Below are 22,387 nucleotides of genomic sequence, written 5' to 3'. Positions count from 1 at the left end.
AATAAGATTTTAAAAAGGTGACTTATACCACCACAGTATTGTATGAAGAAGAAATAAAAGAGTAATAATTAGAAATTAAACAATAAAATACTTGCTTTCTCTTTATATGTCTGGAATAATCAAAGAATTCTAGAATTATCAAGGGCATAAAATGATAAAAATAATATCATTTGATAACAATCAAATTAATTTCTACATATTAATTTCACTGTGAAATTCTGAAGAAAAATTATCCATGCAGAAAAATCACTACAAATAAAAATACTCATGGTAAACTTCAATGACGTTTCCAGGCACCCCCATCAAAGGGAAGGTGATCACACCCCCGCTGCTTTGCTAAGTGGTTAGAGCATCGGCCCACACACCGAAGGGTCAAGGGTTGGATTCCCCATCAAGGGCATGTACCTGGTGTGGGAGGCAACCAATCAATGTGTCTCTCTCAAATTGATGTTTCTCTCTCCTCTCTCTCTCTCTCTCTCTCTCTCTCTCTCTCTCTCTCTCCCTCTTTCTCTTTCTTCCCCTCCTTCTCTCTCCCATTCTTTCTTTTAAAAAATCAATGGGGAAAATATCCTCAGGTGAGGATCAACAACAACAACAACAAAGCAATTAAAAAAATAAAAGGAAGGTGCTCATGTCTCCTTTTAGCAGCCCTCCTCTTAGCCCCAATCCCACATGCTGGCCCTGACAGCTCTCCCACCTCCTCTCCCAGTAGGGCCTGCGTCTTCTTTCCCCTCCCCATGTGGTCTGGTTGGCTGAGGCCCTTCAAGCTGCCTCCCCACCCGCTTCTCCCTCGCAGGGGGAGGGCAGTAAGCCCAGGAGCCAGCCCCTCCCGCCTGCCCCGCCTCCTTTCTCCTCTCTGTCTGGCCCAGGTGGCCACTGCAGATGCACCTGAACACAGAGGAGCCAGACCAGAGCCATGCTCCTGCCAGCTGTCGCCCTGGCTGTCCTGCTGAGCCCCTGGGGGACTGGGGCCATCAGGGGTGAGTGCTCAGTGGGCAGAGTGGGTGGGGGCTCTTGCAAGCTTTGCAGCTCCAGCCTGAGCCTCTTTTCTCTTCTTTTTCCTCTTGTGTGAGGTCATTTTTCTTGCTCTCGTTCTAACAACCGTAATAACCACTGTGCATGAGCACCTACCAAGTGCCAAATCCACTTCATTTTCACAACAACCTTTTCAGGAAGGCGCTTATTATTCTCATTTTAGAAAGACGGAGGCTCAAAGAGATTAATAAATGCCTCCTGAGCCCCACGTCACAGCATTGATGACTGAAGAGCCACAGTTCTGCATCCTCCTCCGGGCAGTCTGTCTGTCTCTGTCTCTGTCTCTCTGTCTCTGTCTCTGTCTCTGTCTGTCTCTCTCACATTTCCACGGCAAGCCTCTGAAAACAGGAGTCTGCGATGTCTGCCCACTGCCTGCCCATCTCTGGTGGCCTCCGAACACAAACCAGCACCACTGCCCCGTGCACCTTACCTGTGTGGTTAGTCATGTTTGCAGTGCGACCACTTCCGCCTCCCAGAACTTTTCTCTCGTTCCCTGTCTCTTATGAGCACACTTCTTGTTTTCTTCCTACCCTTTAAGCCTGTCCTGTTCAGCCTTTTAAAAATGTCCACGTTGCCAGGACATGGGACCGCACACTCAGACCCTGCTGTTAGGACTTCCTATACCTTTCTTGGGTGACCCAATCCAAATGTATAACCTCACCTGCCAGAGGACTCCTAGCCACGTCTAGTCCAAGATCCACCCACTTATTTCAGCCTCCCTCAAATCCACACCACGCTGTCCCCTGGGAATTCAAACTCAGCCTCTCCCAAACAGAACATTTTCTTGTCTCTCAATCACGTCCTTACCCCTCATTACCTTTTCAGATGCCACAGTTCTCCACTGCCTGGGTCTTCCTACCCCTGCTCTCATCCCATCATTTACTGATCCCCGTGGCTTCTCATCTCCTACTGCCCTTCAGACTCATCTGCTCTTCTCCTTCCCCTGTGTTCCTGCCCCACCACGCCGGTCACTTCTCACCTGATTGTCCGAGAGTCCTACTGGTCTTGCTTTCACACGGCCTCCCCCAGTCCATCTTCCCCACTGTTGCCACCTCCTAGTACAAATCTGACCATGTCAGTATCCCTCTCTCTCTTTTTAATATATTTTTATTGATTTCAGAGAGGAAGGGAGAGGGGGAGAGAAAGATAGAAACATCAATGATGAGAGAGAATCATTGATCGGTTACCTCCTGCACGCCCCACACTGGGGATCGAGCCTGCAACTCGGGCATGTGCCCTTGACTGGCATCGAACCTGGGACCCTTCAGTCTGCAGGCCGACGCTCTATCCACTGAGCCAAACCGGCCAGGGCCATGCCACTCTCTTGATTGAGAGCCTTCCATCCCTTCCCAGGGGCTGTGGGATCAAGTCCAAACAGCTGCTCAGCACACAGGCCAGGTCACCATGCGCCCCCCTCACACCGACCGCCGCACTTCTCCAGGCGCTTTCTTGCCACTCCACTCCTGAGCCCTGTCTCCCGCTGGCGATGCCACTGCCTGTTCTCTGCTTCCCTAACCCCGGTGAACACCAGCCCTGGCAGCCCCGCTCAGATCTCATTTGACGTGGATGCTCTCCGCTTGGTCCCCGGCAGCACCTGTGTCCCTGAGCACTGATCGGGGTACCCAGTGATCGCTTTCTCTCTTTCCCATCCTTTGGATTCCAAGCAGCAGAGGACCAGGACCATGTCTTCGGAGTTATCTCCTTAGTCCCCGGGGAGTGAAGCTTCACAATAAGTGTTGTGAGGTTTTGTTCTCCTTTTTTTTTTTAATGAATGAAAATTAACATGCTTGCTTTACAATGCACAGAACTTCAGCTTTAAGCATTTGTGAAAATGATAAAGATGAAACATCCCTAAGGTGGACAGACTCATCCATTCAGCCAAGTCTGTGCTACTTCTCTCTCTTCTTCTCCAGCTTCTTCTCTGTAGGTGAGCAATTCTCTAGCCACTAAGTTCAGTGAATTCATTCACTGACCATGAATCCTGCCACTAGAAGCATCGAAAGAGAGAATTGTTCCCCACGTATTGGAGCTGTGAGCGGGGATCTTTAATTAGGGAGTTAGACCATTGAACCCCAGTGTCCTGTCCCCCGAGTTCCTGTCTCTCTCAACCCCCAACTCTGTCACTTTGATTGTTTTACTGTAAGACTAAGAGATTTTTCTGTTGCCAGCCTTTTGTGGCTTCTTACACGTCAGTTAAAATTAAGATACTATCTCATAAATATTTTAAATGCAACAATTTTTATTTCCAATGGAAACTAGGCTTAAAAACAAATTCAACAAAAAAATTTGTGAATGTTGTATGAATATTAATACTTTTAATTTTAATATGCCTAAAATAAAAGTGTTTTTGCTACTGAACAGGGCCCAGGCCCAAAGAGGGTCTGCCTCAGATGGGGGTGTAGTGTGTGGGATCTTTTTTTATTTAAAAATATTTTTATTGATTTCAGAGAGGAAGGGAGAGGGAAAGATAGAAACATCAATGATGAGAGAGAATCATTGATTGGCTGCCTCTTGCATGCCCACACTGGGTATTGATCTCACAACCCGGGCATGTGCCCTGATTGGGACTTGAACTGTGACCTCCTAGTTCTATGGTCGGCAAACTGCGGCTTGCGAGCCACGTGCGGCTCTTTGGCCCCTTGAATGTGACTCTTCCACAAAATACCATGGCCTGGGCGAGTCTATTTTGAAGAAGTGGCGTTAGAAGAAGTTTAAGTTTTAAAAATTTGGCTCTCAAAAGAAATTTCAATCGTTGTACTGTTGATATTTGGCTCTGTTGCCTAATGAGTTTGCCGACCACTGTTCTAGTTCATAGGTTGATGCCGAACCACTGAGCTATGCCAGCTGGGTGTGTGTGGGTTCTTGCCTTGAGCAGGAAAGATTTCACAACACAAATCCAGGTGATGTAGAGAGTATGTTTATTAATGCTGGGAACAAAGGGAAAATTTAGGGTAGAAGAAGCAACGGGAGAGAGCCTAGGCTGGGCTGTTTTGGTTCTCTAGAAATGTTACAGGGAAGAAGTGAGCCTAGGAGTGGCTGCTGTCAGCTCACTGGAAAGTAACAGTCACAGTGAAAGAGCTAAGTCAAGGTGGGGCTGCTGTTAGCTCACTGGAAAATCAGAGAGGAGAACCCAGATGGTGGCATAGGTAACACCTGTACTCGCCGCCTCCCACAACCACATCAAAATTGTAACTAAAATGCAGAACAACCATCATTCAGAAACTGCCTTAAATCTGGCTGAATGGAAGTCCTACAATGAGAGACGTAAAGAAGAAAGCACACTGAGGCGGGTAGGAGGGGCGGAGGTGCAAAACAGGCTTGTCCAACACTCATCTGCAGCGTTTTTTTGTGTTTTTTTTTTTTTAATCAGGAGGGATATCTCCAAGGCCTCCCAGGAGAAGCAGGAAGTCCCAGCCCCACACCAGACCCCAGCCCAAGGTTCCAGAGCTAGGAAGAGAAGTTCCTATAAATTTAGACTCTGAAAACCAGTGGGGATTATGGCTGAGTAACATAGAAGCTGCTGAAGTCCCAGGTGTTCCTCTTAAGGGGCCCGCACACGAACTTACACAGCCTCGCTTCCTCTGAGCCCCAGAGCCTGGTGGCATCTTTGGGGGAACCCAGGAGCATACGGGGAGGAACTGGACTGTCTGGCATTGGGGCAGAAACTTGGGGGTGGCTTTCTCCCAGACAGGAGTGCTCACAGGAGTCATTGTTCCTGTGCTGGCACCTCCCCCGTCACAGAGCTGACTGGCAGCCATATCTGAGTTTCCATCAGCCTGGCCCACACTGTTTGCTCTGCCCTGGTGACTCCCTGAGACCCCACCCCATCCAATTTGCAGACCCACCCAAGCTGTTTGCAACAGCTTTCCCATATGAATGGCCTGTTCTGGCTCAGCCTTCAGACTTTCCTAAAATCTCTTAAACAAACAGCAGCTGGAGTCAGCATGCCCCAAACCTATAAATAAAAGGCCCAAGACCCAACACCAGCCTTGCTTCATAGCTGGGTCTCCCTTGGGCACTTCCTAGCCCAGTGGTCGGCAAACCGCGGCTTGCGAGCCACATACGGCTCTTTGTCCCCTTGAGTGTTCTTTTTTTTTTTTTTTTATTGGTGAAGTTTCAGATTTTTATTTTTTTATTTTTATTTTAATGAATCTTTATTGTTCAGATTACAATTGTTTCTCCTTTTCCCCCCCATATCTCCCCACCACCCAGTTCCCACTCCCCCTCTGCCCTTACCTTCCCCCCGCTGTCCTTATCCATAGGTGTATGATTTTTGTCCAGTCTCTTCCCATACTCCCCCCACACAGACACCCCTTTCCCCCCGAGAATTATCAATCCACTCCCATTCTATGCCTCTGATTCTATTAAGTTCACCAGTTTATTCTGTTCCTCAGATTTTTAATTCACTTGACTTTTAGATTCACTTGTTGATAGATATGTATTTGTTGTTCATAATTTTTATCTTTCTTCTTCTTTTTCCTCTTTTTAAAGAATACCTTTCAGCATTTCATATAATACTGGTTTGGTGGTGATGAACTCCTTTAGCTTTTTCTTATCTGTGAAGCTCTTTATCTGACCTTCAATTCTGAATGATAACTTTGCTGGGTAGAGTAGTCTTGGTTGTAGGTTCCTGCTATTCATCACTTTGAATATTTCTTGCCACTCCCGTCTGGCTTGCATGGTTTCTGTTGAGAAATTAGCTGATAATCGTATGGAGCTCCCTTGTAGGTAACTAACTGTTTTTCTCTTGCTGCTTGTAAGATTCTCTCTTTGTCTTTTGCCCTTGGCATTTTAATTATGATGTGTCTTGGTGTGGTCCTCTTTGGATTCCTTTTGTTTGGGGTTCTGTGTGCTTCCTGGACTTGTAAGTCTATTTCTTTCATCAGGTGGGGGAAGTTTTCCTTCATTATTTCTTCAAATAGGTTTTCAGTATCTTGCTCTCTCTCTTCTTCTGGCACCCCCATAATTCTGATGTTGGTTCGCTTGAAGTTGTCCCAGAGGCTTCTTACACTATCTTCAACTTTCTGAATTCTCTTCTCTTCATGCTTTTCTGGAGGAGTGTCCTTGGCCTCTTTGTATTCCAAATCTTTGAGTTGATTCTTGCGATCCTCTAGTCTGCTGTTGGGTCTCTGTATAATATTTTTTATCTCAGTCAGTGTATGTTTAATTTCTAGTTGGTCCTTTTTCATATCCTCGAGGGTCTCATTGAATTTATTGGCCTTTTCCATGAAATTCTTGAAAAACCTTATAACCGTGGTTTTGAACTCTATGTCCAGTCGCTTGTTCTCCTCCATTTCTTTGGTTTGTGATCTGTTTCCTTGCCTCCTAATTTTCTCTGCTTCCCTGAGTTGGTTGGGTAGCTTTGTGTACTAGGTGTCCTATTGGTTCAATGGGTTAGCCTCCCAGTTACTTGAGGTGGACACTCTTGGTGTACCCTTGTGTCCTGTGTGTCCCCCAGCAGGAGCTACAGCAAGAACTAGTTTTCTCCTCCTTTGCTTGGGCCGTTTTGGAGCAGTCTGACTGGAGCTGCAGTTAATTTGGTTGAGCTGCCACAGAACAGGCCATTTATATGCAAAAGCCGCTGTGTGGAGCCTGGGCGGGTTTGTAGAATGTGCGGGGCGGGGTCTCAGGGCGTCACTAGGCTGGGGCGTGGCCAACGGTGATGGCTGCCGTCAGCCGTCTCTGCCTTTCCACGTTTCCAAGTCCCTGCGCCCCGTGCTCCAGCGCAGTAAAACAATGATTGCTGGGCACACCTCTGCAAAAAAGTCACTCTCACTTTCCGACCCGATGGCCGAGAGTCCAGCTTCTCCCCGTAGGTGTCTGGGTCCCCCGAGTGTCCCCAGAAACTGGATTTCAGAGTGATCAGGGGCTTGTCTCCCTGCGGGTTGAAGAAAAGCTGCGCACCCAGTTGCCCGCCGCCAGCCCGATTCGCGCGCCTCCGTACCTCAGCTTTTCAGCGTTTGTGCTCCTTTCTCTCCTTAGTTGTAAATCTACCACTTAGCCAGCTTTCCCGTGGTTCTGGGTGGTAGACGTTTTGTCTTTTAGTTGTATTTTTGAAATTGTTGTGTGAGGCAGCAGATTAGTTGTTTAACTATGTCGCCATCTTGGTTCCTCCCACAAAAGTCCCCTTGAGTGTTCTAACATCACTTCTTCAAAATAGACTCGCCCAGGCTGAAAACCGACTTCTGCGCATTGGCCACGAAGTTTCAATCGCACTGTACGTGCGCGCCCACACGTGGTATTTTGTGGAAGAGCCACACTCAAGGGGCCAAAGAGCTGCATGTGGCTCGTGAGCCGCGGTTTGCCGACCACTGTCCTAGCCCAATGCAAGTAGCAGCCATCTGCAGATCTCTCTGTAGCTCCTGCCAGGTGTCCCCAGGCATTGGCTGACTTTGCACCTCCCTGGAGACCTAAGAGCCAGTGCACCCGGCTTCAGACCATCCAGACTACAGCTCTACACATCCACAAGCAACACACACAAGGGGCAGACTCAGTGAGCACCAAAGATCCACTGAAGCAAGTCCTGCTCCATAGGGGTGTCTCCTGCACAGCAGCTCTTCCACTGTAGCTGCAACTGGTCCTCACAGCCAATTGGCCAGGAAGTCAATTCCTCCCAGTGATGCCAATAGCAATCAAGACTCAACTACACCCTAGCTGGTTTTGCTCAGTGGATAGAGCATCAGACTGTGGACTGAAGGATCCCGGGTTCGTTTCCACTCAAGGGTACATGCCTGGGTTGCGGGCTTGATTCCTAGTAGGGTGTGGGCAGAAGGCAGCCAATCAATGATTCTCTCTCATCATTGATGTTTCCAGCTTCCTCTCCCTCTCCCTTCCTTTCTGAAATCAATAAAAACAAAACAAAACAAAACAAAAAAGACTCAGCTACAAGCCTGTGCACACAGCCCACACAGGGGCACACCTAGGGTGCCAGCTCAGGTGACTGGGGAGGCTGAACTACTGGGCTCTACAGGACACCTACTGCACAAGGCCACTCTACCAACTCCAGGAGACATAGCAGCTCTACATAGAATACATAGAAACAAACACAGGGAAGCAGCCAAAATGCAGAGACAAAGAAACATGTCACAAATTAAAGAAATGAAAGAAATCTCCAGAAAAAGAACTAAATGAAATGGAAGCAAGCAAACTACAGATACAGAGTTCAAAACAATGTTTAAAAGGTTACTCAAGGATCTTAATGAAAGTTTCAAGGGACTTAATGGGAACTTCAAGAGAATTAATGAGAGCATCAAGGGACTTAGTGAGACTTTCAGGATCTTAGTGAGAATGTCAAAGACACGGAGAAGGACCAGTCAGAAATTAAGCATACACTAACTGAAATAAAGAATAATTTACAGGGATACAGCAGTAGAGGGTTCTGAGAATCAAATCAACAATTTGAAATATGAGGAAGCAAAAAATACCCAATCAGAAGAGCAAAAAGAATTCCAAAAAGAATCCAAAAACATGAAGATAGTGTAAGGCGCCTCTGGGATAATTTCAAATGTACCAACATTTGCATTATGGGGGTGCCCGAAAGAGAAGAGAGAGAGCAAGATATTGAAAACTCATTTGAAGAAATAATGACAGGAAACTTCCCCTACCTGGTGAAAGAAATAGACTTACACGTCCAGGAAGCACAGAGAGTCCCAAACAAGAGGACCTCAAAGAGGACCACACCAAGACTCATATAATTAAAATACTAAGGGTTAAAGACAAAGAGAGAATCTTAAAAGCAGCAAGAGGGAAGATGTTAGTTATTTCAAGAGAGCACCCGTAGGACTGTCAGCAGATTTAGCAATAGAAACGTGGGAATGGCAAAAAATAGTCAAAGTGATAAATAGCAAGGACCTACAACCAAGATTACTCTACTCAGCAAAGCTATCATTTAGAATTGAAGGTCAGATAAAGAGCTTCACAGACAAGAAAAAGCTAAAGGATTTTACACCACCATCAAACCAGTATTACATGAAATGTTGAAGGGTATTCTTTAAGAAGAGAAAGAAGGGTCGCAGGTTCAATTCCAGTCAAGGGCACGTACCTGGGTTGCAGGCTCCTTCACAGCCCGGGCCCTGGTCAGAGTGCATGCAGGAGACAGCCAATCGATGTGTTTCTCTCACATTGTTTCTCTCTGTCTTTCCTCTCTCTTCCACCCTCCCTAAAAATTAATGGAATAATATCCTCAGGTGAGGATTAACAACAACAAAAAATAAACAAATGAAAATACTCCACTGGATTCTTTGCCTTAGAATGTGCAACTGTGATTCAAATTCTCTTAAAAAAAAAAAAGGTGGAAGAGAAGAAAAAAACATGAGCAATAAAATAGCAATAAATGCATACCTATGAATTGAATCTAGAAATCAAAATAATGAACAAGAAATCTAATGAACAAATTAAACTGATGAATAAAATAGAATCAGAGGCATGGAAACGGAATAGATTGATGAATCTCAGAGGAAAGGGAGGTTGGGGGTGGGTGGGAAGAGATTAACCAAAGGTCTTATATGCTTTACCTATGGGCACAGAGAATAGGGTCATGAAGGTCTGGGGTGGGTGGGAACCAGGTGGAGGGGGACAATGGGATGAAAAAAAAATCTGTAATACTCTCAACAATAAAGATTTAAAAATAATTAATTAATTAAAAAGAAAACCAGAGAAAAGGGACCTTGGAGACAGGATCAGGGGGTTAGTCCAGGACAAGCTGCTGCTGTCCATTTCTCCCCAGGTGGCAAGTCTCCTGGGGACCCTTAGATTTTAGGAGAAAGAAAGTGAAAAGTTCATGCCCAAGAAAGGGCATGGGCATGCTCTGGGCATCCTTTCTCTCTCTTCTGTGGGTGAGAATCTGAGGGAGGGTTTCAGCAGAATATTCATCAGCTTTCCATATGTTTTTAATATGCTGATGCATCAAAATGAGCTGATAGGGAGTCTGGGATTATTCCTTGGTTTGCTTTACTGTTTTACTGTTTTATCTTGGCTCTGTCTGGCTCTAATCAAGCTTTTGTGATTTGTTCCCCTGACTTCATCTGTCCGTGGGTTTGGCTGGCACAAATGGCGTTAATTAGGTCTCCGTCCTCTATCTCCATGACCGGGATGATAAGCTATGTATTCTCACCATTTTCTCTCAAGTGTCCTTGGGTGGAGGTAAGGGCTTGTGATTCACTAGCTGGCTATAAGTTGTTCAAATTGTTTGGTCTCATTTAATTATCTTGGCTCAGTTTCCCCATTCCATTTGCCTGGGAATTTTTCTAGCTTCTTACTATCCTGCCTTATTATGAACAAAATTACATAACCTACCTTTTTTATATTTTTAAAAATCTTTATTGTTGAGAGTATTACAGATGTCCCTCTCCCCTCCCCCCCCCCCATTGCCTCCCTCCACCTGATTCCTGCCCTGCCCCAGGTCTTTGCAACACTATTGTCAGTGTCCATGGGTAATGCATGTAAAATCTTTGTTTACTCTCTTCCCGCCCACTCCCACACCACCCTCCTTCCCTCTGAGAATTGTCAGTCTGTTCCATTTCCATGCCTCTGATTCTATTTTATTATTCACCAATGTATTCTGTTCATTAGATTTCATTTTTAAAAATTTTTAGATTCAATTGTTGATAGATATGTATTTATTGCCATTTTAGTGTTCATATTTTTGTTCTTCTTTTTCTTCTTCTTCCTCTTATTAAAGAATACCCTTTGACATTTCATGTAATACTGGTTTGGTGGTGATGAACTCCTTTAGCTTTTTCTTGTCTGTGAAGCTCTTTATCTGACCTTCAGTTCTAAACGATAGCTTTGCTGGGTAGAGTAATCTTGGTTATAGGTTCTTGCTATTCATCACTTTGAATATTTCCTACCACTCCCCCCATAATGAGAGTGTTGGTATGCTTGAAGTTGTCCCAGAGGCTCCTTACACGATATTCATATTTTTGGATTATTTTTCTTTTTGCTCTTTTGATTGGGAGTTTTTTTTGCTTCCTCATATTTCAAATTGTTGATTTGATTCTCAGAAACCTCTACTGTTGTATCCCTGCAAATTATTCTTCATTTCAGTTAGTGTGTGCTTAATTTCTGACTGGTCCTTTTTCATGTCTTTGACATTCTCACTAAAATCCTTTGGTCTCACTAAGTCCCTTGAAGCTCACATTAAGATCCTTGAGTAACCCTATAAGCATTGTTTTGTACTCTGTATCCAGTAGTTTGCTTGCTTCCATTTCTTTCATTTGTGACATATTTCTTTGTCTCCGCATTTTGGCTGCTTCCCTGTGTTTGTTCCTATGTATTGGGTAGAGTTGCTATTTCCTCTTGAGTTGGTAGAGTGGCCTTGTGTAGTAGGTGTCCTGTAGAGAGAGAGAAACATCCATCAGCTGCCTCCTACACGTCCCCTACCAGGGATCAACTCCACACCCAGGGCATGTGCCCTGAACTGGGAATCTAACTGGCAACCGGGAATGACAGATGCTTAAGTCTTCAGGAACAAGAGAAACAATGCGAATTTTAAATAGTAACTTCTCTCATTGTTTTCCCCAGTTCTCTTCTTTCATTTTGCATTTCTCATGTTCTGTGGTATTCCTTCATGTTCCCAATAACCTTCCTTTATCTACTGGCTTTCTGTGTTCTGTTTACTTTTCCTACTTATTCACCCGTCCTCCAACCTCCCTCCTTGCACCGCATGCAGCTGACCACGTGTCAACATACGCGGAGTTTGTGCAGACGCACAGCCCCTCTGGGGAGTACATGTTCCAGTTTGATTCGGACGAGCAGTTCTACGTGGACCTGGACAAGAGGGAGACTGTCTGGCGGCTGCCGGAGTTTATTCACACCTTTGACTATGATGCCCGGAGGGGGCTCGCTGACATCGCCATGGCAAGAAAGAACTTGGACACCCTGATCCAGCGGTCCAACCACACCAGGGCCACGAATGGTACTCTTACCCTTGCTCGTCCCTCAGCCCAGCGGCAGGGTGGGGAGCCCAGAGCCCACTCGTGGTGGCCCCGTGAGGGGGCAGTATCCAGAGGGTCAGAGGAGGCATTGCCTTCCTATTCGAGGAAGAGGTTGGGCTGAGGGAGGCCAGGTCAGGGGCACAAGAAGCCATGACTCTGACCTGGGCGCCCTGGGGGCAAAGGGTGGGCCCGAGAGAGGTGACCCCTAACTGGAGAATACTGGGCCCGAGGTGGACCCTTGCGAGGCAGCCGGAGGCCCAGACTCACAGGTGCTGTCCCTTCAGAGCCCCCGGAGGTGACTGTGTTTCCCAAGGAGCCCGTGGAGCTGGGTCAGCCCAACACCCTCATCTGCCACGTGGACAAGTTCTTCCCACCCGTGCTCAACGTCACCTGGCTGCGCAACGGGCTGGCGGTGACGGAGGGCGTGGCTGAGACCATCTTCCTGCCCAGCACAGAGTTCCGGTTCCACAAGTTCCACTACCTGACCTTCGTGCCCTCGGCCGAGGACGTCTACGACTGCCGGGTGGAGCACTGGGGCCTGGCCCGGCCGCTCCTCGGGCACTGGGGTACGGAGCCGCACCCCCGGCAACTCCATCCCGACACCGTCTCTGGTCCAGGCCCCCCTCTGCTCGGCACCTGCTCTCTGGCTTCCCTTAATCCTGGGGCGTATTGTCGCTCTACCCAGTCACCATCTCGTGGTTCTAACGCTTTTTTTTTTTTTTAATTCTCACATGAGGGTATTTTTCCCCATTGCTTTTCAGAGAGCGTGGAAGGGAGGGGAGAGAGAGAAACACTGATGTGAGATAGACAGAGACTGGTTGCCTCCTGCACGCACCCGACTGGGCGTGGGCAGGGAATGAAGCTGCCATCCAGGTATGTGCCAGTGACCAGGCGTCGAACCTGAGACGCTTTGGTGCACCGGACGGCACTCTAACCACTGAGCACACCAGCCAGGGCCCCTTAAAGCCCACACCCAAGGCGAGGTCCTGCTCTCTACACCTCTGACTTCATCTTTCCTTTGTGCCCCAGAGGCCCAGGAGCCCTTCCAGGTGCCCGAGACAACGGAGACGGCGGTCTGTGCCCTGGGCCTGGTGGTGGGCCTGGCGGGGATCATTGCTGTCACCATCGTCCTCAAGAGCAGGCGACCTGTCAGCGTCCCCGGGTGCAGGGGCCCCTGTGAGTCCTCCAGGTGTGGGCGGGGGGCACAGTGGAAAGGAGAGGCGGGCGATGTGTGGGGATGTGTTACTGCCGAGGGCCTGCTGCCCCAGGCCCCGGCTTTGGAGAGGAGAAAAGGCCTGTGTCTGCGAGCTGCTGGCCGGAAACGGCAGGCAGAGGCGGCTCCAGCCGGTCGCCCGGGGCTGGGCGGGTGTGAGGGGGGCAGTTCAGGGCTCACAGAGTTTGGCAAGGGTTCCTGGTAGGTGATGGATCCACTTTGGTTCCGGGTGTTGTTAGACATGTAAGAAACACACATGACATTGATGTGCACCGTGAATATCAGCACACGCCACGTGACCAGTAAGTACTCCGCCGGGAAAGCAAACGCTGCCAGCATCCCAGAGGCTCTCCTTTGAGCAGCACATACTTGCAAGCTTTTCAGGAAGTAGAGCTCCTTTTACCCATAATGCACAGTTCCCGGCACACAGTGGGTGCTCGGCACATGTCTCTGGCATAAGTGAGTAACTTACTACGTATGTAACAGGTACCATTGACTACCTTCTACCTCCAAAGATCGCAACTCATTTGGAGTTGGGTGCAGCCACGTGCTTTGCTTGGGACTTGGGACGATGAAGTGCAGGCAGTGATGTGATTTCCGGGAGGCACTGAGAGGCGGCGTGCGATTCGCCAGGTCCGGCCCCGCCCCGGGGAGCTGGCGCAGGTGCCGAGAGGTCTGTCCGTGCGCCCAGCGGCCCTGACCAGCGCGCTGCCCGGGCGGCTGGACACGCGGCGGGAGCAGGCGCTGGGCGCCAGGGCCGGTGCTGCTCAGCGCGGCTCCTCCTCACTGCGCTTGGCGTGGGGACTGCGGGGGGCGGGGGGGGGGGGGCGCGCGGAGAGCAGGAGCGTTAGGAAGCCTTCATCACAGGACCAGGGGAGCGGCATTGGGAGGAGGCAGCAGTTGCGGTGCCAGCTGGCCGCAGCGAAGCCCTCGCTCGTAGGAGATGGTCCTCGGAGCCCCTAAGAGCGGCCTCTCAGTGTCCCGCCCTCGTCCCTCTCCGCCCGCCTCCGTCCACTTGTCTCTGTTGGGCGCCCTGTCTGCGGAGAGCTGGGGAGGGAGAAGGGCCACCTCCCTGGGCGCCCTGGCTTCTCTCCCGCTGCTGTTCGGCAGCAACACCTGCTGGGGACCCCCCCCACCCCCACACCGGCCTGGGCGGGAGGCAGGGAAGGGGGGCGGGGAGGGACGAGGGTCAGTGTCCAGTGGGTGTCCTAACCCCGCTGTTTGTCCTACTGCAGGCGACAAGCTTCCCGAGACAGAAGAGGACAGAGGGGAGACACCAGGGTCAGGCCTGCTTTAAAGCTCCAGGTCCGTGGAGCCTCTGTCTTCAGCATCAGTGACGGAGGCCCCCAAGGACCCTCAGCTCCGGCCTGTCTGGGACCTTTCTCCACTTGGCAGCCTGCCAGGCCTCCCCGTAGAAAGAAGGCAATAAATGATGAGATTTGAGTGTGGTGACACCGCGCGGTCTCCGAGCCGGTCTGCCCGGGGCTTCTCCCTGCCAGGCTGCCCGGCCAGGGGATGGGAGGCGCCCCTGGCCAGCAGCCGCTAGGGACCCTGCCCATGCACGAATATCGTGCACTGGGCCTCTAGTGAACAAAATAAATTGATGAAAAAATAGAAGCCCCCAGACCAATACACACCCGGGAGGCAGGACTGGCTGCACCTCCAGGCCTCTGCCGGCTCCACACCTGCAGCTCCCTCGGCACACATCCTGGCCTGGGACGTGGTGCATGCGGCACTTGGTGGCCCTGCCAGGAGGTAGGTCTAGAGAACGCTGGCCCGCCCCGGCCACTTCCCAGCCCCAGCGTGGGGCACAGGAGCGAGCAGGTCGGCACTCAGGAGCTCACGGTGGGGCTGGCTCACTCGGAAAGATTCCTCACATCCTCTCGGTGCTGCTCCCCTCCTTAGACGCCCTCTCCTATTTCACCCGGAATCCGCTCCTTTCTGGCCTCCGGCCCCTCCTCCCTGGGCAGCAGGAAAGACCCATCTCCACCAGACCCACTGTCCTCCCAGCGAGGGTGCTCACCTTAGTGCCTCAGTGTCTTCTCACGCACAGCCCCTCCCGGAGCGCAGACGGAGGGCGCTGGGGCTGGGCCAGGACAGGCAGGGTGTCCTCTGTACTGTGCCCACTGCTACCCCACCCCACCCTTCCAGCCTCACTTCTCCCCCACTTTCTTTCAAGGGCACCGCACCCAGCTGTGCAGGTCCCCAGGTGCTAGCTGGTTTACTCACGTCTAAGCCCCAATTGTGGTTAAGGTCCAAGCTCTCCCCTCTCCCCCTCCACCCGCCCCCCAGCGAAGTATGGGAATGTGCATGAGCAGAGTTTCAGTGGGGGAAATGGAACATAAACTACTCCACCGTCCTACTCTGCGTGGTCTTGGGGTGAACTGGAGCAGAAGTTAGGGGAGCGATGAGCAGGTGATCCAGGAGCCTAGCTTTGCAGAAGGGCAGCTTGAGGAGGAGGCCGTCTCCCGCTTCCCACCCCCCCTCCGGCCGGTCCTCAGGCGCTGGCTGTGGGGATGCAGCAGGTGCCCCGTGGGCCTGACCTCAGCTCGTCCTCGCTGCCCATCACTGGCCTCGGGATGGGGTCGCCCTGGTTCTGTGGCAGGGCCTGCGCCTGGAGCGGGGGTTGTACTGTATGACCCTGGGACCCAGGCACTGCAGGGTAACCATGGTTTCCCGTTTCGGATCTTTGCTGTTGAAATGGTGTTTGTGTGTGTGTGTGTGTTTGTGTATGTGTGTGTGTGTGTTTGCATTTGTTTGTTCTTGTTTTCTTCTTTTTTTTTTCTTTTGAGGTTTAATTGACATATAACATGGTAGGATCCCCTTTCCATGTCCCACGTGGTTCAGGGTTCCGGTTCAGGGTTCGAGTTCTGGAGAAGGGCCACACACAAATGAAAAGAGACTTGAAGAAATTCAATTTGGTGATATGGGGGGCCAGGCGGTAGTCCAACTCTAGTGGGAGAACTACTACTCTGCTCTGGCCCTGCCATCCCTTTTATTGAGGCTTTGGGGAAAACATCTTAGGCAGGAAATAACAGAAATTTACACATAGCCCTTAGGCAGGAAATAACAAAAATTCTAATAATAAAGTTTTCTTTATATTTATAACCTAATTCTTCCCCATTAGCCTGGCTGAAAAAGACGTTCCCACCCTACTTACAGTTCTCAACTCTGCAGCTGGCCATGGGCTTTTGTGTGCGGTGAACTTCCCTCACCTTTTTTCTGGTGAATTTTCCACACCTTTTCTCGGTGTAATTTTTTTCCTTCCTTCGCTCTTAGGTGAAAAATACCTTCTCCTCACCAAAACCAGTTTGGCTCAGTGGATAGAGCATCGGCCTGTGACTGAAAGGTCCCAGGTTCGATTCTGGTCAAGGGCATGTACGTTGGTTGTGGGCACATCCCCAGTAGCGGGTGTGCAGGAGGCAGCTGGTTGATGTTTCTCTCTCATCGATGTTTCTAACTCTCTATCCCTCTCTCTTCCTCTCTGTGAAAAATCAATAAAATATATTAAAAAAAAAAAAAAAGAAAAATACCTTCTCCTCCAGAAGCCCCACGTTGGGTGCCAGATGTAGGATCCCCTTTCCACGTCCTGTGTGGTTCAGGGTTCTGGTTCAGGGTTTGAGTTCTGGAGAAGGGCTGCACACAAATGAAAAGAGACTTGAAAAAATTCAATTTGGCGAAATGGGGGGCCAGGCGGTAGTCCACCTCTAGTGGGAGAACTACTCCCTGCTCTGGCCCTGCCATTCCTTTTATTGAGGCTTTGGGAAAAACACCTTAGGCAGGAAATAACGGAAATTTACACATAGCCCTTAGGCTGGAAATAACAGAAATTTACATAGGACAAACAGAGGTGGAGGCTGCTTCAGCTAACAATGTCTCAACTAAAGGGTGAGTGGTTAGAGCAATTAAGGTTGTTGACCAGCTTTCCCGGCTTCCTGTCCACATCTCTCTTTTAGTGAAACTGATTGGTTTCCAGCATAACATTATATTAATTTCAGGTATTGCTAAGAGAATCTCAAAAGTTCTCATTACAAGAAAAATATTGGTAACTATGTATGGTGAAGATGTTAACTACTTAGGATACTGATCATTTTACATCAAATATCACATCATTATGCTGCCACCTGGCCTGTCAGCCTGACCCTCCTAGAGGGCCGCCCCCCCCCCAGAGCCATTCCCGGCCTCCAGGCGCACTGTGTCCGGCAGGCACACCTGCTCTCCTCCCTCTGGTGGGAAGTGTGGCCCCTGGATGGTGTCGGGCCCTCCCAGCCTCTCTGGGAGTCAGGCCCACCTGGGATGCCCCACCCCAGGGTCACTCCCCTGAGCCAGGCCCCCCAAGAGCACAGCTCTGCACTTACCTGGGTGCCTCTGCCCTGAGCCCAAGGGGAGCTCAGCATCACCAAGGGCATCATCAGAGCTGCCATGCAGGGGGCCCCAGCGGCCTGCGGGACCACCATCCTGGGCCCGGGGAAGGCCTGGCCGGGAGATTCGCAGAAGGAGCAGCGCGCACTCGGTGGGCCTCCCTCCTCCAGTATCAGAGTCCGTGAGCCAGGACAGCCCCTGCCTCCTGGGTGCGGCCAGATTCCAAAAGGGGAACCAATGAGCAGCCTGTCCCTCCAGGCAGAGGGCGGGGTAAAGCACAGGACCCTTTAAGGTGTAAGGGCCACTGAGGACAATGAGGAAAGGGGTCCTCGCGTGAGGAACTGGGAGTCTCGGGCTTGTTTCTGTGCTTCCATTGCTGGGGAGCAGACACCAGCATGCCAGTCCCACTCTGGGGTGAGCGCCATCCCCTGCATGACGAGTCCCGTGAGTGGGCAGGCCCTGGCCGTTACAGGGCCGGGGGCTGGACTCCCTACTTCTTTGCTTTCCAATATTACTTTTGTAATTTATTTAATTAATTTATCTTGGAGAGAAAGGAATGGAGAGAGAGAAAGAGGGAGACAAACATTAATTTGTTTTTCCCTTTATTGATGCACTCACTGGTTGATTCTTGTATGTGCTCTGACTGGGGATTGAACCCCAAACCTTGGTGTATTGGGAAGATGCTCTAACCAACTGAGCAACCCAGCCAGAACTTATTTTTTTGGTAAATTTTATTTTATTTACTTTAACATTTTTGACAGTGTTACAGATGTCTCCCATTTCCTCCCCCTTTGCCCCTTTCCACCCAGCCTCTGCCACCCCCACCCCCAGGCCCTCACCACACTATTGTCTGTGTCCATGGGCTGTGCATACATGCATGTATGTTCTTCGGTTAATCTCTCCCAGTTCCCCCCATGCTCCTCCTGTCTGAGATCTGGCTGTTCCATGCATCCATGCCCCTGGGCCTATTTTGTTCAGCAATTTATTTTGCTCACTAGAGGCCCAGTGCACGATATTCGTGCATGGGTAGGGTCCCTAGCGGCTGCTGGCCGGGGCGCCTCCCTTTCCCTGGCCGCCTGCTGCCACTGCGGCCACCGGGCCCACCCTCTGGTCAAACTCCAGGTAAACTCCTGAGCAAGGGGACAATTTGCATATTAGGCTTTTATTATATAGGATTACATACCACATATAAGTGAGATCATGTGATATTTGTCTTTTTCTAACTGGATTATTTCACTTAGCATAATAATCTCCAGAGTCATCCAATCTGTCTTAAAGGGTAAGAGATCCTTCTTCTTCTTCTTTTACTGCTGCGTAGTATTTCATTGTGTAGATGTACCACAGCTTTTTTTTTTTTTTTCCCTACTGATGGGCACTTGAGCTGTTTCCAGATCTTAGCTGTTGTAAATTGTGCTGCTATGAACATAGAGGTGCATACATTCTTTCTGATTGGTGTTTTAGCATTCTTAGGCTATATTCCCAGAAGTGGGATCACTGGGTCAAACGGCAGGTCCATTTTTAATTTTTTAAAATACATTTTTATTGATTTTAGAGAGGAAGGGAGACGGATAAAGAGATAAAAACATGGATTAGAGAAACCGATCAGCTGCCTCCGGCATGCCCCACACTGGAGATTGAGCCTGAAACCCAGGTTTGTGCCCTGGCTGGGAATCAAACCAGGGACCTCTTGGTGCATGGGTCAGTGCTCAACTACTAAGCCACACTGGCCAGCTCCATTTTTAATTTTTTCCAGAAACTCCGTACTGTTTTCCATAGCGGCTGCATTCCACCAGCAGTGCACGAGGCCTCCCTTTTCTCCTCGCCAGCACTTGTCTGTTGATTTGTTGATGGGAGCCATTCTGGCAGGTGTCAGGTGATACCTCACTGCAGTTTTAATTTGCATCTCTCTGAAGATTAGTGATGTTGAGCATTTTTTCATATGTCTCTTGGCCATTTTGAATGTCCTCTTTGGGGAAGTGTCTATTCAGGTCCTTTGTCCATTTTTAAATTGGATTGTCTCCCAGTGTTGAGTTGTATGATTTTTTTACATATTTTGAAAATTAACCCCTTGTCAGATGTATCATTGGCAAATATGTTCTCTCATACAGTGGGTTCCCTTTGCATTTTGAGAATGGTTTCCTTTGCTTTTTAGTTTGATGTAGTTTATTTTTTCTGTTATTTCTCTTGACCTAGGAGATGTAGCATCAAAAATTCTGCTACGTGAGATGTCTGAGATTTTATTGCTTATGTTTTCTTCTAGGATTTTCATTATTTTGTGCCTCACATTTAAGTCTTTTATCCATTTTGAGTTTATTCTTGTGTATGATGTAAGCAGGTGGTCTAATTTCTTTCTTTTCTTTTTTTTTTTTTTGCATGTACCTGTCCAATTCATTTTTAAAAAATATATTTGTATTGATTTCAATGAGAAAGGGAGAGGGAGAGAGAGATAGAAACATCAATGATGAGAATAATTGATCAGCTGCCTCCTGCACGCCCCCTACAGGGGATTGAGCCCACAATCCGGGCATGTGCCCTTGACTGGAATCCAACATGGGATTCTTCAGTTTGTAGGCCAAAGCTCTATCCACTGAGCAAAACCACCTAGGACCCTGTCCAATTTATTGAAGAGACTGTTTTGACTTCATTGAATGCTCTTGCCTCCTCTGTCAAATGTTAACTGAACATAATGGCTTGGTTCAATTTCTGGTTTCTCTGTTCTGTTCCATTGCTCTATATGCCTGTTCTTGTGCCAGTACCAGACTGTTTTGATTATGGTAGCTTTGTAGTATAACTTGACATCTGGTATTGTGATCCCTCCAACTTTGTTGCTCTTTCTCAAGATTGTTGCAGTTATTTGGGGTATTTTTTTGGTTCCATATACATTTGTGGAGTATTTACCCTATATCTGTGAAATATGCTGTTGGTATTTTTTAAAATATATTTTTATTAATTTCAGAGAGGAAGGGAGAGAGAGATAGAAACATCAATGATGAGAGAATCATTGATTGGCTGCCTCCTGCTCGCCCCCTACTGGGGATTGAGCCCATAACCCAGTTATGTGCCCTTGACCAGAATTGAACCTGGGACCCTTCAGTCCACAGCTCTATCCACTGAGCCAAATCGGCTATGGCTGCTGGTGGTATTTTAACAGTGATTGTGTTGAATCTGTAGATTGCCTTGGGCATATGGACATGTTAATGATGTTAATTCTTCCAGTCGGTAAACATGGTCTATGCTTGATTTTCCTTTTCTTCTTCTTATTTTGTTTCCTAACTGGCTTTAGGATCAGTATTATTTATGCCTAATAAATGAGTTGTTTGGGTTTCCCTGTATTTCTTCATTCTCCTGAATATTGTATAGAAGATCAGAGTCTTCCTGGAAGGTTTAGTAGGACTTACCTGTAAAATATTCTGGATATGGGTGAAGCAAAAGAGACTTTTAACATCTGCTTTAACTTTTCTTTGTAGTCTTTTCCATTGACATTCATTTCTTCATAGTTTTAAGATTGTTGAAATCTCTCCTGTATTTGCAGTGACATAGTTACCTAAGATAACTCCATTTTATTCTTAACCGATTTCACCCATTTTATTTCTCTTTTCAAAGAACAGCTGCTACAGGCTGCTGGGCGATCAGCAGTGCAGCCACCAGGTGAGCCCGGGAGTGGGGGCCGCGTTACTGAGCCCATGCCGGCTCCACCCCAGGTGCTGCCTGTTCGGGGCTCCAGGGCCAAGCCTGTGGTGCTGGGAGAGGCTAAGTGACACCACCCACCCAGGCCTCTCCCCACCCAAGTACAAGCAGCCCCGCCACACAGACCCCCTCGCTGCACCCCATGCACACCAGTATCTCCACCCACTCTGCCCTGGCAAGAGGTCCATGAACACATCCCCTCCACCTCTCAGTTTTCCAGATCAATTTTCCTCAGGTTCCTGACTGGCCAGCCAACCTATTAGCTCCTGTCCATGAGCCACTCATGCTGTACCCAGGGGCACTCCTCCCTCCCCCTCCCAGGTTTGATCCCTAGTCCTGGCTTGACAGCCAGGCCCACAGCTGCTCAGGAGTCTGTGGCTAGACTCACTGCTCCCCGGCTCTCAATTCTCTTCTGTCTCAGTCACAGGAGTTTATTTCCTTGGATTTTTAAAATTGCAGTGATTGTTTCAATCCAGCATTTCTGAAAGCTTTAGTGAGAATAACTCCAGGTTGGCTTAAAGAGAATTATTTCAAAAACCCAGAAAAGTCTGCTTTCCTGGCGGACCACACCCACAGACAGGGTGGACAGAGCGTGGCGTCCAGTGGCTTTCACAGAGCGAACGTGGGGATGGACACAGCACGCCAGGGCCCTCGGATCCTATTTGGTCATAAACTGCCCCTGTTGGAAACCGGGTGTAAGCTGACACGGCCCTTGCACCCGAAGGGGCTAGCAAGACTTAGCCCCCTACCCACACAGTTTTCCCAGGCTTGTTTGGATGGCGATTATCAGTAGAATGAGAGCAACCTTTGTAGAATGAGAGCAACCTTTCATGGCTTGCCAAGACGTCTGTAACTATTTGAGATTTGCTGTACTGAGAATCTGCCTGCTTTGCTGTACCGAGAATTTGTCCTTCTGCTCTGTCTCTCCCTTTGAGATTAAGAGGAACAAAGAGTACATTCCTCTTGACAGACCTCCTATTCAGTGTTTGTGTATAAAAGGCATTACACAGTTAATAAAGCAGTTGCAGTCTCTCGATGACTTGCAGACTCCTCCCGATCCCGCTGTCCTGTCTTTCTTTCTTTTCTCAATTCCCACCTCCCTACCTCAGCCGGGTTCAACCTGTCAGGCTGGCCCTGACATGCCCCCACCCCAGTA

General features: G+C 48.9%; 1 protein-coding gene across 1 annotated transcript; it reads left to right on the top strand.

Moving 5' to 3' along the window:
- The first annotated feature begins 280 nt into the window (after positions 1–280).
- LOC103303048 (RLA class II histocompatibility antigen, DP alpha-1 chain) lies at positions 281–14,625 on the top strand. Its single transcript, XM_054722311.1, has 6 exons — positions 281–313; positions 899–980; positions 11,705–11,950; positions 12,254–12,535; positions 12,999–13,145; positions 14,418–14,625. The coding sequence occupies exons 1-6, from the start codon at positions 281–283 to the stop codon at positions 14,477–14,479; spliced, it is 852 nt and encodes a 283-aa protein (XP_054578286.1). The 3' UTR covers positions 14,480–14,625.
- Positions 14,626–22,387: the final 7,762 nt, after the last annotated feature.

The sequence above is a fragment of the Eptesicus fuscus genome, chromosome 10 (genome assembly GCF_027574615.1).
Source record: "Eptesicus fuscus isolate TK198812 chromosome 10, DD_ASM_mEF_20220401, whole genome shotgun sequence".
NCBI classification, from domain to species: domain Eukaryota; kingdom Metazoa; phylum Chordata; class Mammalia; order Chiroptera; family Vespertilionidae; genus Eptesicus; species Eptesicus fuscus.
This window is presented reverse-complemented; position numbering and strand designations above follow the sequence as displayed.